The sequence below is a fragment of the Muntiacus reevesi genome, chromosome 12 (genome assembly GCF_963930625.1).
Source record: "Muntiacus reevesi chromosome 12, mMunRee1.1, whole genome shotgun sequence".
Taxonomy (NCBI): Eukaryota; Metazoa; Chordata; class Mammalia; order Artiodactyla; family Cervidae; genus Muntiacus; species Muntiacus reevesi.
Window position 1 is genome coordinate 49,551,439 of NC_089260.1, and position 13,237 is coordinate 49,564,675.

The following is a 13,237-nucleotide window of genomic DNA, read 5'->3' on the forward strand; positions in this document are numbered from 1 at the left end:
TCTGCTCTGCTAGGGAACTGACAGTTGCATTCCTACCATGTTGGAACCAGCAATGTGCTGGTGAACCAGCACGCTGCAAAACCCTGATTTTGTCAATTGTCATGGTGTAAATGCTCTCATCTTCACTGATTTCCTGCTACCAACGTGAAGACCCTGAACACAGTGTGGGGGAGAGATGTGTATGTACTCTCTTGCTGGTACAAACTGGCCACAGCATACCACTGATTGGAATCCAAGTCACGGAGATAAAAAAAGAAATCTCTGTACTTAGTCATCTTGCTCCCAGGAGGTCTGGCTATAAACCAGGGCAAGTTTGCAGCCTCTTAGTCATACATTCAAAATAGTGACAGTTTTTATTTCTAGGAAGTCATATCTTTTATCTAATCCAGATTCCTAAACCCAAAATGATGAATTGAGTGAATATAAGAGCTGATCATATGGATATGAACACCTATAACTACTCCAACAAGACTATGTTTTATGCCCTTTACTTTTTAAAAATATTTTCTTGGCCACACCACACGGCATGTAGGGTCTTAGTTCTCCAACCAGGGATCAAACCCACACCCCTGCATTAATGAGGCATGGAGTCTTAACCACTATTGACCACCAGGGAAGTCACTATGCCTGTTTAAACTTTAGTGCTTCCTTCACATGCTGGAAATGCTTTTAAAAAAAAAAAGCTGTTGACTTGAACTAAACATAAAATTTGGAGAACTCAGATTAGGGTGTTAAGCAATGTTCCTCAGTCACTCAGACCCAAAATTCTTCTCTATCCAGGAAATTGTATCGTCTACCCAATCTTTATTTCTAGCTCTAAATATTATACCACTTTCTATTTGTAAACATTTTCTATTTGAATATTCATCTACTCTTCATTCTCCCTGTCTTTATTTACTCATTCAATATCTCTGTTTTCTTCAAAAGCTTGAAGATTGCTTTTAAAATATACTTTATTGTCATGTATTTATTCATTAATTCAACAAACATATATGGAACCTCACTATGTGCATAGCACTCTGGTGGGGACTTTGAAAATATGGAGATAAATAAGACAGTGTGACGAGTCTCATCTCTTGGGAGTTCTTGGCTCTGTCATCTCCTGTGGGTTAGTTTCGTCTTCAGCCTGGTGACAGAATAGCTGCAGCCTCGCAGGGATCTTATTCTCATATAACCAGATCCATAGCAGGAAGAGTGGTGAACCGTTTCATTGTGTTTTTCCTTCTTTATGAGAAGGGACGTTCTCCCAGATGGTGCCGTAGACTCTTCACTTGTAGCCCTGAGAGGCTGGTCCACATACCCTGTCCTGAATCATCAGAGGCCAGAGCAATGTGATCGCCATGGAGGGTGCCTCAGTGGGTCTCATACTGAAGAATGATGACAGGGAGCAGCCAGTGGAGGAGTAGACAATCAGCAGAAGAGCCGTGGGGAATCTCGGTGCCTAACGCTCATCTCTTAGGATTTCTCTCTTCTCATCCATTGAAAAATACTGCATTTAATGGTCCCTTAATTGTGTAGCACTGAACTGTGATGGTAGTGTACTGCCACGTGATGAATCCTGTTTTCATTGTGTTCCTGATCAAAGATCAAGGCATCTCAAGCTTCCTGACTTTTTGTTCTATGTCACTGTGACCTCAGAATCTCTGAAGTGAGACTATTACACCCCTTCTTTAAAAAAAAAAAAAAAGAAAAGACTATATTTCTAGCAGCTGTCACAAGCCCTTTCTAATAACATGGAACTTGCTCAGGTTCTCCATGCCCTGGCAATGGGAAACAGACTGAAAACAAATTTTAACACAAAAAGCTATTTATGGGGACTTTCCCAGCAGGTCAGTGGATAAGACTTCACCTTCCAATGCAAGGGGTGCAGGTTTGATCCCTGGTTATAGAGCTAAGATCCCACATGCCTCATGGCCAAAAAACCAAAACATAAAACAGAAGCAGTATTGTAACAAATTCAATAAAGGTTTTGAAAATGGTCCACATCAAAAAAAAAAAAAAAAAAAAAAAGGCTATGTTTGCCCATATTCCCTTTGAGCTTGATGGTAACCACAGAATGAAAGAAATTGGCCTTTTCCTTTCTTGGTCCATAATATAAACAAGTAAATAGGAATTTCTGTGATATTTATTGTGAGGAAATTGACTGGGAGGTGATGGAAAACTGGACAAGTGATATTACTGGTTGACTAGAAGTCTGGGGGAGTTGCATGTGTACTCACTGAAGGTGGCAGGGCAGGGGGAGGATTAGGCATTTTTATGTTGGTCACTGTGGCTTCTCAGCTGTATATCCATGTATACAGAGGAAAATCGAAATGCCATAACAGTGCCTGGCTTATTTATGATATCAGCATACTATGAAGTCATAGCTCAAGCTAAATTTTCCTTCTGTATATTCTGACTTAAACTATGAGACTGAACTGCAGTGAGAGCTTTTCAAATGTAAAAGTGACATCCACAGGTTTGGCATAGGCAAAGAATTCTTGAGAAGAGCATGATCTTAGATTGGTCAGTGAAAAGGAGGAAGCAGCAGTTTTGAACTCAGGCAGGCAGGCCTGGACTCCAATAATGAAAAAAGATTTACTGAGATACAGTCCCAAGTTGTAATTCCATCTCTAGTAACAAAGTCGATGTCCACAGAGAATGTCCTTATCCATGCTACAAGGATGGACAGGTATTTGTAGGTTAGCACTGGTAGATCCTATTCAGATACATCCCAGAATTATTTATGGCAAAATATGCTTGCATTCTGATACAGATTAATTTTCCCGTTATGATCTCATCAGCTTGCAAGTTTAGGGAGCAGGAGTGGAATAGAAACTACCCACGATGTGTTTTAAAAGCTTAATTAGTTACCAAGATCAGTATCGTAGGTAAATGACTGTAAAACCAATATTTTTAAAGGAAATGGTGTCACCAACATGAATATTGGCATTGAGCGAGAAAATTAGATCATTTGATAGATTGAGAATCTATCTGTGTACTGTGGTTTCACCGACATGAATGTGGTTTCACCGACATGAATATTGGCATTGAGCGAGAAAATTAGACCATGTGATAGATTCAGAATCTATCTGTGTACTGTGGGGTTTTTGCTATAATCTGAATGCCTTCAGTCTGACCTGCTTCTTTGCCTCTGGCTTCATAGTTCATGGCAAAGTTGTGTACTGAGCAGGTCTAATGCTAATGAGCACGGAACACAGACTTTGGTTGTCATGCATGCCACGTGCGTTAATCTAATCAATGGTGTAATTTACCATGGGCTGAAATAAGGTCACTCAGTGTCCTCAGAAACTCAACTGAGAGTAAATTAAGATGGCGGACCAAACACCTTCCATAAACCAGTCCCATAATTTTCTGTAACAAATAATATCACTTACTTATGAAAACATATCAGAAACTAAGAGAGTTAACCCAAGGAACACTCATTCTAAAGAGAACAGTCATAGAAGAAAGTCAATAAAACATCGAAAAGCAATCCAGACAGACTTTGTATCTTAGTGCTCTTCTTTTCTAGTGCTGAATGTGAATCTTATTATTTCATATCTGTTTCATCCAAACATAAGCACTGAATCCTAAACTCATCCTACTTGTTCATCTGTAGCAGCCTCTCTGGTCAGTGGAATTCACTATTCCCTAGTAACCATGGAGGTCTTGCCCTTTCCTTTCCACCCAACCTTGGTATTTCAGGTGTCATTAAGTCGAGACCCATCTTAGAGAACAAAAACAGAAATACTTCCTCTATACTTAGCATAGGAAAAAAATGTTAAGAAAAGTCCTACAGAAGAGTCTGGATTTCTGTTTGATATGAGAGGAGTAAATATCTAATAACATTGGAGATTTTTGAAAGTTCATACCTGATTTGCGCTTAGTTAAGTTTTATTTCCTGGTGTTTGCTGGATTGAAAGAAACCTTTTAAGATGGGCAAGGAGAGCTAGCATCCTTGTGAATTGAACTCAAACTTTTTCATGGAAAGTTTTAATTTTAACATGCTGTTTTCTTCTTTACAGGAGTTTAGGTTTGATCGTTTTACAGAAAATGGTAAGAAGAAAACTGCCTTTTTTAAAAGAGGGAAAAAGCTGAAGTATTACCACTTGCCATTTGGATTGGGAGTCAGCAAATGTCCAGGCCGATTTTTGGCCATGGTTGAAATAAAGCAATTGTTGGTTGTGCTTTTAACTTACTTTGATTTAGAAATAATTGATAATAAGCCCTTAGAACTAAACTATAGCCGCTTTTTGTTTGGTATTCCTTACCCAGACTCTGATGTTTCATTTAGGTACAAAATAAAATCTTAAGCTAAAAGGAAAGGAAAGAAATCTATCTAGAAAACTAACCTAAATGTCCTCAGTTCATCTATTTGTTTTTAATTTCTTCAAGTGTAATTGCTTTGTTTGTTTTAAAAATGCCAATTTCTTTTTGATCTGAGATCAGTCCCATCTGTACTTGATCACAAAACCGATCATAAAAAAAAAAAAAAAAAAAAAAAGATGGTAGCATGAAAATGGACATCAAAATCAACATAATGATAAATTTAAAATAATTAAGTTTCTACATAATTTGCAAATGTCATTGTAAGTGCACCTTCACAGTAATAGATTTGACACTGTGGGATTTTGTTAACTCACAAATTCTTCTATAATATGTAAAAGTATACTTTATGTACTAATGGAAATTTATGCTGTAAATGAACACAGTCTAACAAATTCCAAGTTCTCAGAGAAGAAGGAAATTAAATTTCCATGAGATACACTAGATGAAAATGTTCCCTTCAAGTATAATATCAATAATATCTATATTGCTGGGGTACGTTTGCATTAAATGAGGTTTGCGGTAGATTAAATGCTTCAACTTCACTTCAATATTTAATCATCCATAAATGTACTTTATTACTTTGTATACTGTGGCTCAGTAGAACAAAATTTCTTGTTATATAAGGCTACTCATGTTCAAGTTAGATACTGATAAGATTTATCAGTATAAGAACACACAAAACCTATTATATATACAGCAATTGCCCTAGACATTAGTATTAGGTTTATTGTAGGAGTAAATGTTGAGATCATTACAGGATTGATTATAGCATTTGACTCCAGTGTAAACTGTAAGGGTTATGCCATTTTGTAATTAACTTTCCCAAATGCTTTGATTTATATCAGCTGAGAAACTAGATAGCAGTATTTGTTCTTGATGCCTCACCTCGTGGACTGGGATTTGATTTGTAGTATTTGAATTACAGCATTATGTAATGCAGTATAATTCCATATGCCAAAATGTAGCATCAGCTGGATGGTTCAAAGATTACTGATATGAGATTGCCAAATGATGGTCTGTCATTCAACTTGGGCAGGTAAATAAGCCCAGTTATTTCATGGAAACATCTAGTTATTTCATTGAAACTTCTAGTATTTCAGAAATGTGCTTTCGTTTTTGAAAAGGAAATTTATCTTTAAAATAACATTATACAATACTGAATCATATTTAGTAGCTAAATAGCTTTTCTAGCATCTATTTTTCTCCTTCCTGAAGTTCATGCACTCAATGCTCCTTAGTGAAGGTCTGTCAGTCTAAACTTTGTTTTTGCCAATTTGAAGATGCTTTCCTTTCTGTCCTCGTTCCTGCGTTTGCCTTGTCTCCTGTTTTGATATCTCATGGTGTTAAGAGGTGAACCTTCATTCGGTTTAATTGTTCAGTAGGCAGTCTGCCTGTTTTCTCCGACAGCTTTATCATGCTCTCTTTGTCTTTGATGTTCTTAGTTTCTGTTTATTGTGCTTGCATGTCACGGTGTCTTTCATCAAGCGTGGAATGTTCACAGTCATCATCTCTTTGAATATTTCCTCTTTCAGCTCTGTATCTTGTTTATAGTCCATGTTTGACCTTTTCTCCTTGTATTTTTTTTTTATCTCTAATTTATATTCTAGGCCATTTCTTTGGATCTTTGTATCGCTTTCAGTTTATTCTGCTCTTTAACTCATCCATCGGGTTTGTTTCTTCTGTCTTTTTATTTTAACCTCAGGTTCATAGGATTGAGTGATTAGTTCACAGTACACAATTATAATTGATCCAAACAAGGCTTTATTTACTCATTCTATTCTATCCCTAATCCCTACCATTATACCTTTCCCCGTCATCGGGAAATATTCTAATGTGTTTGTTTATTTGTAGGTGTTTTTATAAAACATATGTTATTATCTTGGGTGCATGTGTTTTTTAATTTTCATAAATGTCTATTCTATACATCATATTCTTCTTAATTTTTTACTAAGCACTATACTTTAAAGGTATATCCATATCACTTTATATGTATTTGATCTATTGCTTCTAACTACTGTATAGTATCTCAGAATGTGTACCCATGATGTTTCAATGCTCTATTCACCCAGTGATGGAAACTCTGTTGGTAGGACAGTTAATTTGGGGGAAAGGCCAAAGCAGAACCTAAAACTCTTGCCCGCACCCATCCTCTCACTACTGCAGGCCCCACCTTCCGCCCTGGGCTGCCATGAGCCCTGTTGTCAGCACCACCCACCCACACCCGCACACACAGACACAGAGTCCATGACAGCCTTCATTCTCTGAGATGCTCTAGACTCGTGTTTCATGCTCAGGTCCTTACCACCCTCTCCCTTCTACGGGGTCTCCAGAGCTGATCTGAGCCAAGGTGCCAGCCATCAATCTGTCAGCTTTCAGAATTTCAATTCCCCTTCATCTCATACATTTAGTGGTTACACTTTCAATTTGAGAATTCTCTTTTGTTCCTCCTATCTGCCCGGTCATTTTTGACAGTATCTTGTTCCTTCATCATACACTCAATATCTTCTTTCATTTTAAAAATATATTAAGAAACTTATATTCATATCTGGTATTTCCACATCATCAGTGTTTTATGGGTCTGATCCTGTAGTTTGTTTTTCTTTTAACTCTTCCTCAGAATTGCTTGTTTACTGGACTTTCTTTGGAATTTTATGTCTGGAATTTTTTTTAAGACCCGAATTTAAAGTTCACACCTCCAGAGAAAATTTGTCTTTGCTTTCACCTGGCTGATGTGAAATTGATCTATCAAATTCAGATCAATTTAAAATTTTACCTTGAGTATTTTGAGAGGGGATGGGAAACTACGTGGGCTTCCCCAGTGGCTCAGGGTTACCCACCTCCAGTACAGGAGATGTGGGTTCAATCCCTGGGTGGAGAAGAGAATGGCAACCCACTCCAGTATTCTTACCTGCAGAATCCCATGGACAGAGGAGTCTAGTGTGTTACAGCCATCGGGTCGCAAACAGTCGGACACGACTGAAGCGACTGAGCACGCACACGTGGGAAACTGCATAGATAGGGTGGGTTCTCACCCTAAGTCACGGAGAAGGCAATGGCACCCCACTCCAGTACTCTTGCCTGAAGAATCCCAGGGAAGGGGGAGCCTGGTGGGCTGCAGTCCATGGGGTCCCTACGAGTTGGACACGACTGAGCAACTTCACTTTCACTTTTCACCTTCACGCACTGGAGAAGGAAATGGCAACCCACTCCAGTGTTCTTGCCTGGAGAATCCCAGGGACGGAGGAGCCTGGTGGGCTGCCGTCTATGGGGTCACACAGAGTCAGACACGACTGAAGCCACTTAGCAGCAGCAGCCCTAAATCAGCCAGATTGCAACCCTATGAGCAGGGATAAGCAAGAATAACCAGTCCTCTGTGGAGTGAGGTTTCCTTCTAGTCACTTACTGAAGATGTTGCCTCTGCAAGTTCTTGCCTTTGTGCACAGGTCTTGGATTAAACACACACACACATTCACGCACACACGCCCCACCCCCATCGGGCTGCAACCTTTATCCGGTCCTGTCACAAAGTAGAGCCCGTTCCTTTTGTACTAGGACATCTATTCCACCATGTTGCCTGATGTGGAAACCTCCAGATTGTTAACTTCATCTTAGTAGCACACTTCTGTGCTGCTATAGCAGAGAGAGTACAGAAAAGCATTCCATTCTGACTTCTGCTTAATTTATAGGGAGAGGAGTTTAGAGTGGAAGTATTATATAAAAGCAATGGATGGAGTCTTGTGACAGGCTTAAGTCTGGTTATTAAAGATTGTCTATGAATAGAGTAAGTGTCATAGAGAATAAGTTAAAAGACATGAAATTTAGCTATGACATAATTGATTTACTATTATCAACAAGTCACTTTGCCTCTCAGTGTTTCAGTTTCCATATTTGCAAAATAAAAATAATAAGGCCTTTGGATGCCAGGGTTCATTATGAGGATTGAACACAGTAAGATGTGTGAACTTATTTTGAAAAGTGTAATGCAATATCCAAATGTAAAGTTGTAAGGAGATACTTTGACAATGCTGCGCCTTTTAAATTAAAAACTGTTTGTATATATTTGTTTAAGGGGAGCATTTTTTGTTATTGGTTAAATGATTATTCATTTATTCAGTCAAACATTTATTGAGCATTTCCTCTTAGATTGATACTATGCACTGGATTACCCTTCTTCAAGAACACACAGTTTATTAGAGAAAGCAATATATACGCAACTAATTGATTATAAATGTAGTTGTCATAAATTTGTCTTCCTAAAACTGTTTTAAAATTCTGATTCAACACTAGTTCTAACTGACCTTCCATCACTCATTCCAAATTAGTGTTCTGCAATGAGAAATTACTATGTGCCTAATTAGATACAACAAAACATATACATCCAGTATTGTGATTATATGTTAAAGATGTCCAAAACAAAATACAGTCACTGAGGCATCAGAATTTTTTTAAAAACTGTATTTTACGTATAGTAAAAACCTACCCTTTTCATTTTTACAGCCCTTCCTCTAAATGTCAAATTAAAGAAAATGAATGACTGGCAGTATTATTTTATATCAGTGACCAACTGAGGCACTCATTTAGCAAAAACTAAACGCTCTGAAGATATTCAGGAAAAAGCTATTTGTCACTAAGTAAACAGTGTTGGTAAGCAGCCTATTTGGAAACTTTTATCTGCCTTGTTTGGCCTTCCTGACACACTTCATTATATTTTGTCCATTTTATCATTAAGTTTGGGTCACAAATCTAAGGCAAAGGAGCTTCGATGCTCAAAATTTGCATGATTACCTCAGTTTATTTTCTTATGAAAAATAATTTGAGTAGCCTTTCTATAAGCTAATCCTTCTAATTGAACCATGGAATCTTAAAACAATTTCAAAGATCAAAGCACAAAAATTATCCAGGTTTTGATAAAATAACATCAGTAATTTTAAAACAAGAATTATATGCCCTGAGAATGTACACTGATTTAACCTATTAAATTTGCCAATATTGCAAGCCATTATTTACCGAGTTAACATTATTAGGTATTCATATTCACATACTCAATTAGGAAAAAGTTAGCAAGCCAAGATTAAGTTCCCTGTAGCATTATTTTAAATTACAGTGGGTGATCACATAAAACTCTCTAATGTTTCTATTACTTACTCTATTTCAGAGTGTTAATCTGAGTCAGTGATCATTGGTGTTAGAAATATTTGGTTTAAATGTTTACTTTGTTTATAATATTTTCTTGAGTAAGATTAATTTGTGAAAATCTCTACTGAACAATTTTTAAAAGGAGTAATTTGACAACACTTAACATTTTAAAGTATTTTTTAAGCAGAAGAGTCTCTATATTGTAAAAAGAAATCCTAAATATTTAATATTCTTGATGTTAAAATGGTGTATAGGTGGATTTATGAGGAAGCAAATTATCTTGAAAAGATAATAGGTAAGAAATGCAAATGCTTTGTAAGTCAACTTAATATGTGTTTTTTTTTTAATACGCAATGAGCCAATAAACTAACTTTTAAAGCACAGGTGAATGACTGTCTCCTTATTTCCCTACTAGGAGCATGTTGGGTGACAGAAGATTTTATTACAGTTAGTAAATGATTTGGGAAACAATTTTGCTGTCTGGAGATCCTCAAACCCTCATCTTTCCCCACCACATACATATATATTCATATTTTCTCATATTTTCAATGAAAGAACATTAATTGTTACATTCAGAACATTTTTCAGTATGCACGCGTGTGTATTCAGCCACTTCAGTTGTGTCCCACTCTTTGTGACCCTATGGACTGTAGCCTGCCAGGCCCCTCTGTCCATGGAATTTCCCAGAAAGAATACTGGAGTGGGTTGCCACTCATTTCCTTCTCCAGGGGATCTTCCCAACCCAGAGATTGAACCCATGTCTTTTGTGTCTCCTGCATTGTGGGTGTATTCTTTACTGCTGAGCTACCGGGGAAGCCCCATTTTTCAGTACAGTTTCACGTATTTATGTGGGAAATAAAAACAGATACAAGAATATCAGTGACTAATAGGTTTTTAAACTTTATTTTAATGAGGTTGACCTTGCTAAGCTGCTGTTCTTAATAATAGATTATGATTACAGACTATGATTCTGTGGAGAGATGTATAAGAAAACAAGAAAGGGAGAGATTCTGTTTCTCTCTACAGAAAAGAGACGTGGTCTTTGTTTTCTGTAGATCACTTTACCACAGATAGTGAATGAAGTTGAGTAATATTTGGACAGTATTCTGTGTATTCATGAGATGAAATGCTAGCTGTAAATAAAACACAAAACACAGAAGAGTGTTGATGAAATGTGGCTCCTTCAGTCACCATACATACAGCGTTTTTCTGGGACTCTTGGCTTTCCTAAGGAACAATTCATTCATGTTTTAAAGGACTGCCTTGGACTCTGAGGGTGTTTCTGTTCATTGGAACTAGGCAGTTCAGTATGGTTGAACACTTAGGGTCAATTATGTCATTAAATGGACAATCTATGAAATAATCATCTTGGCTTTCAGTTTTACTCAAAACATACTTACTAAATAAACAATAATTTTGCAGAACTGTCTGGCATTATCCATGGTCATGTGGGTAATACTGTGCATTTTCTACTCAGATATAGTTGAATAGGGGGAAAAAATACTCAATGGCTATGCTGGATAATTTTTAATGTGATACAGTTTTTTGTTAATTTTTTGAGGTATAGCTTATGTTCTTAATTCCTAACTGTATTCACTTTCATAAGGAAAGACATGATATACTGCAGACTATCTAGAAAGTAAATATTTAGAGATAAACTCATGAGATATTTTATTTCCCTTACAATTTATGTTCTGTGCTCATGGGAGAAGCTAGGGTGATGGAAGTAACAGGTAAAGGTACTAATGGTTTGTCATTGGGTCAAATTTAAACACTTATAAAGCACATATTAACTGGTGATTCTTACTTGTTTGCAAGAGAACGTTCACTCCATATAACATTTATTTCTAAGAACTAACCATTATAGTTCACATGAAATGTATGTCATCATTACATGACAACACACATTTTTAAGTAAATGATTTTGTCTTTGAGATTCAAATGACTTTGAATGAAATAGACTTTCATTCCATAATTTCTAAGAACTGGCCAATATATTTAAAATTTTATAAATGCCTTTGTTTTATACTTTAGATGGAATATTTTTGAGGTATTTGAAATCACTTTTGAATTTTTAAATCTAAAAGCATACAAGAAGTAGTACTTTCTCCAAAATTCGGTATTTTTTAGCTTTATTTTTAACTAATTTTAGACTTACAAGGAAAGCTATAAAAATAGTATTCATTTTTTAAAAACAAAGTCCTCAGACTAAACAATGCAGGACTCAGCCAGTTGAAGATCTTAGTTAATCCCTGACCTTTGGAGATGTTTATCCACAGAAGGGCAACGCACAGAAGTAACACCAGAGTGGCAGAGGTAATTTGAGTTTGTTTTCCACCCAGATCCTCCATAGTTCAAATCAGTGTTTTGTTTTCACACACACAAAAAAATAATTTTTCTAAGTTGTAAAAAGAGCTAACTTTGTTGAATAATTCCAGATTTTTCTTAATTTCACTTTCTCGAGAAATCTGCACTTTAAAGAATTGTATTTGCTTGATGCTTCTGCAGTAGAAAATGTAAATTATTCACTGCTCCTGCTTTCTGATACATTTATAGATTTAATAGATAGAGTTCCTTTCCTCCTTCATGGCTGTTCATGTTTCTGTGGAGGCCTGGTTAAGAAAATCTTCTTTTTTTTTTTATGGAAGTCTTAGATGGAGGGGACAAGTGCACTTAGCACTTGAATTTTGACCATAGCTCTCCAGAAGGAGACTATACGTGGCAAATGCAGCTACACTTGCTTGAATAGACAGTGCGTGATTTAATGTTTTAACCAATTGGGTACATAATCTCAGTTTCGCTCACAATAAGAAATTATTTGTCTTCCATTTTCTAAGAGGAGATAAGGATATTAACAAAGAAATCCTTATACCAAGTTCTTCAATAATTGCCAGAGCAGAGTAAATGCATAAAATGAGGTTAGGCCATGAAGCATTTTTATGTCTAAAACTAAATTCTCATCTCTAAACATCCCTATTAACATAGCAGATTTGAGTTGCAACCATCCTCCTAATAAAGTTATGAAATCTTTAAAATTGGGGAGCATTTGTAAATAATGGGTCCTTTAAATATCCCTGAACTTTATTCTAAAACTTATAAAGAGAAATAATAATTGTTTTATATAACCACTGATACCATTTTAGCATTTGATGAAGATGTTAATTTATGGTTGGTTAGCAGTTTATGGCTGTCATTAGTTTTTCAGTTTGGTCCACATTAGAAATCTATTTTTCTTTTTTATTTTAATCTGAGACAATTATATAAAGATATGGTTATGTTTTATCTAAAATGTATCATTCTAGTGTAGCATTTCAAATTATTCACAGATCATAGTTCTTATATGTGCATATATGAATTTAAAAATACAGCAATAAAATGCTTGAAACAGATCATAAATTTGCTTCATATTTTATTGCATCTCTGAATCAGGTTGAAAAGACAAGGGCAACTATGGTCTTTGGGAGAGAATTAACTCTTTCCCAATCTGGGAAGGAAAATGGTATCACATTGTGCATAATTAAAGCCAGCTCCCCATCAGAGCATCCCGGTGACTTAGGTAGGCTTGTCCATCACATATTGGAAGCTAGGTCTGCGGGTGGGTGGTAACTGCAAAGTTCTCTTTCCCTTTGCAGTCTAGCCTCCCCAGCCCAGTCATTTCTCTTCCAAAGCTCCTAATCTGTGTCTCCGTACAGTCGGGAGGAGGGGACACAAGGGAAAGGACAGGAAAGCCCTACATGCGCGCTCACATGCGCTTAGGGTACCTGATGGTTTTGCAATAGTCCAGAAGTCT

The 13,237-nt window shown here is 36.6% G+C and overlaps 1 protein-coding gene across 3 annotated transcripts in view; it reads left to right on the forward strand.

Annotated features, from left to right (window-relative positions):
- The window catches only part of CYP7B1 (cytochrome P450 family 7 subfamily B member 1), a 229,059-nt gene that overhangs the window by 158,462 nt on the left and 57,360 nt on the right, over nucleotides 1–13,237 (forward strand). Inside the window, exon 6 of one of the 3 annotated variants that reach the window (XM_065902658.1) lies at nucleotides 4,008–7,606. The exons of the other annotated variants lie outside the window; for them this stretch is intronic. Within the exon in view, the coding sequence (XP_065758730.1) occupies nucleotides 4,008–4,295 (288 nt within the window). The 3' untranslated portion in view covers nucleotides 4,296–7,606. Of the gene's footprint in view, nucleotides 1–4,007; nucleotides 7,607–13,237 lie in introns of those variants that run through there. 3 annotated transcript variants of the gene reach the window in all.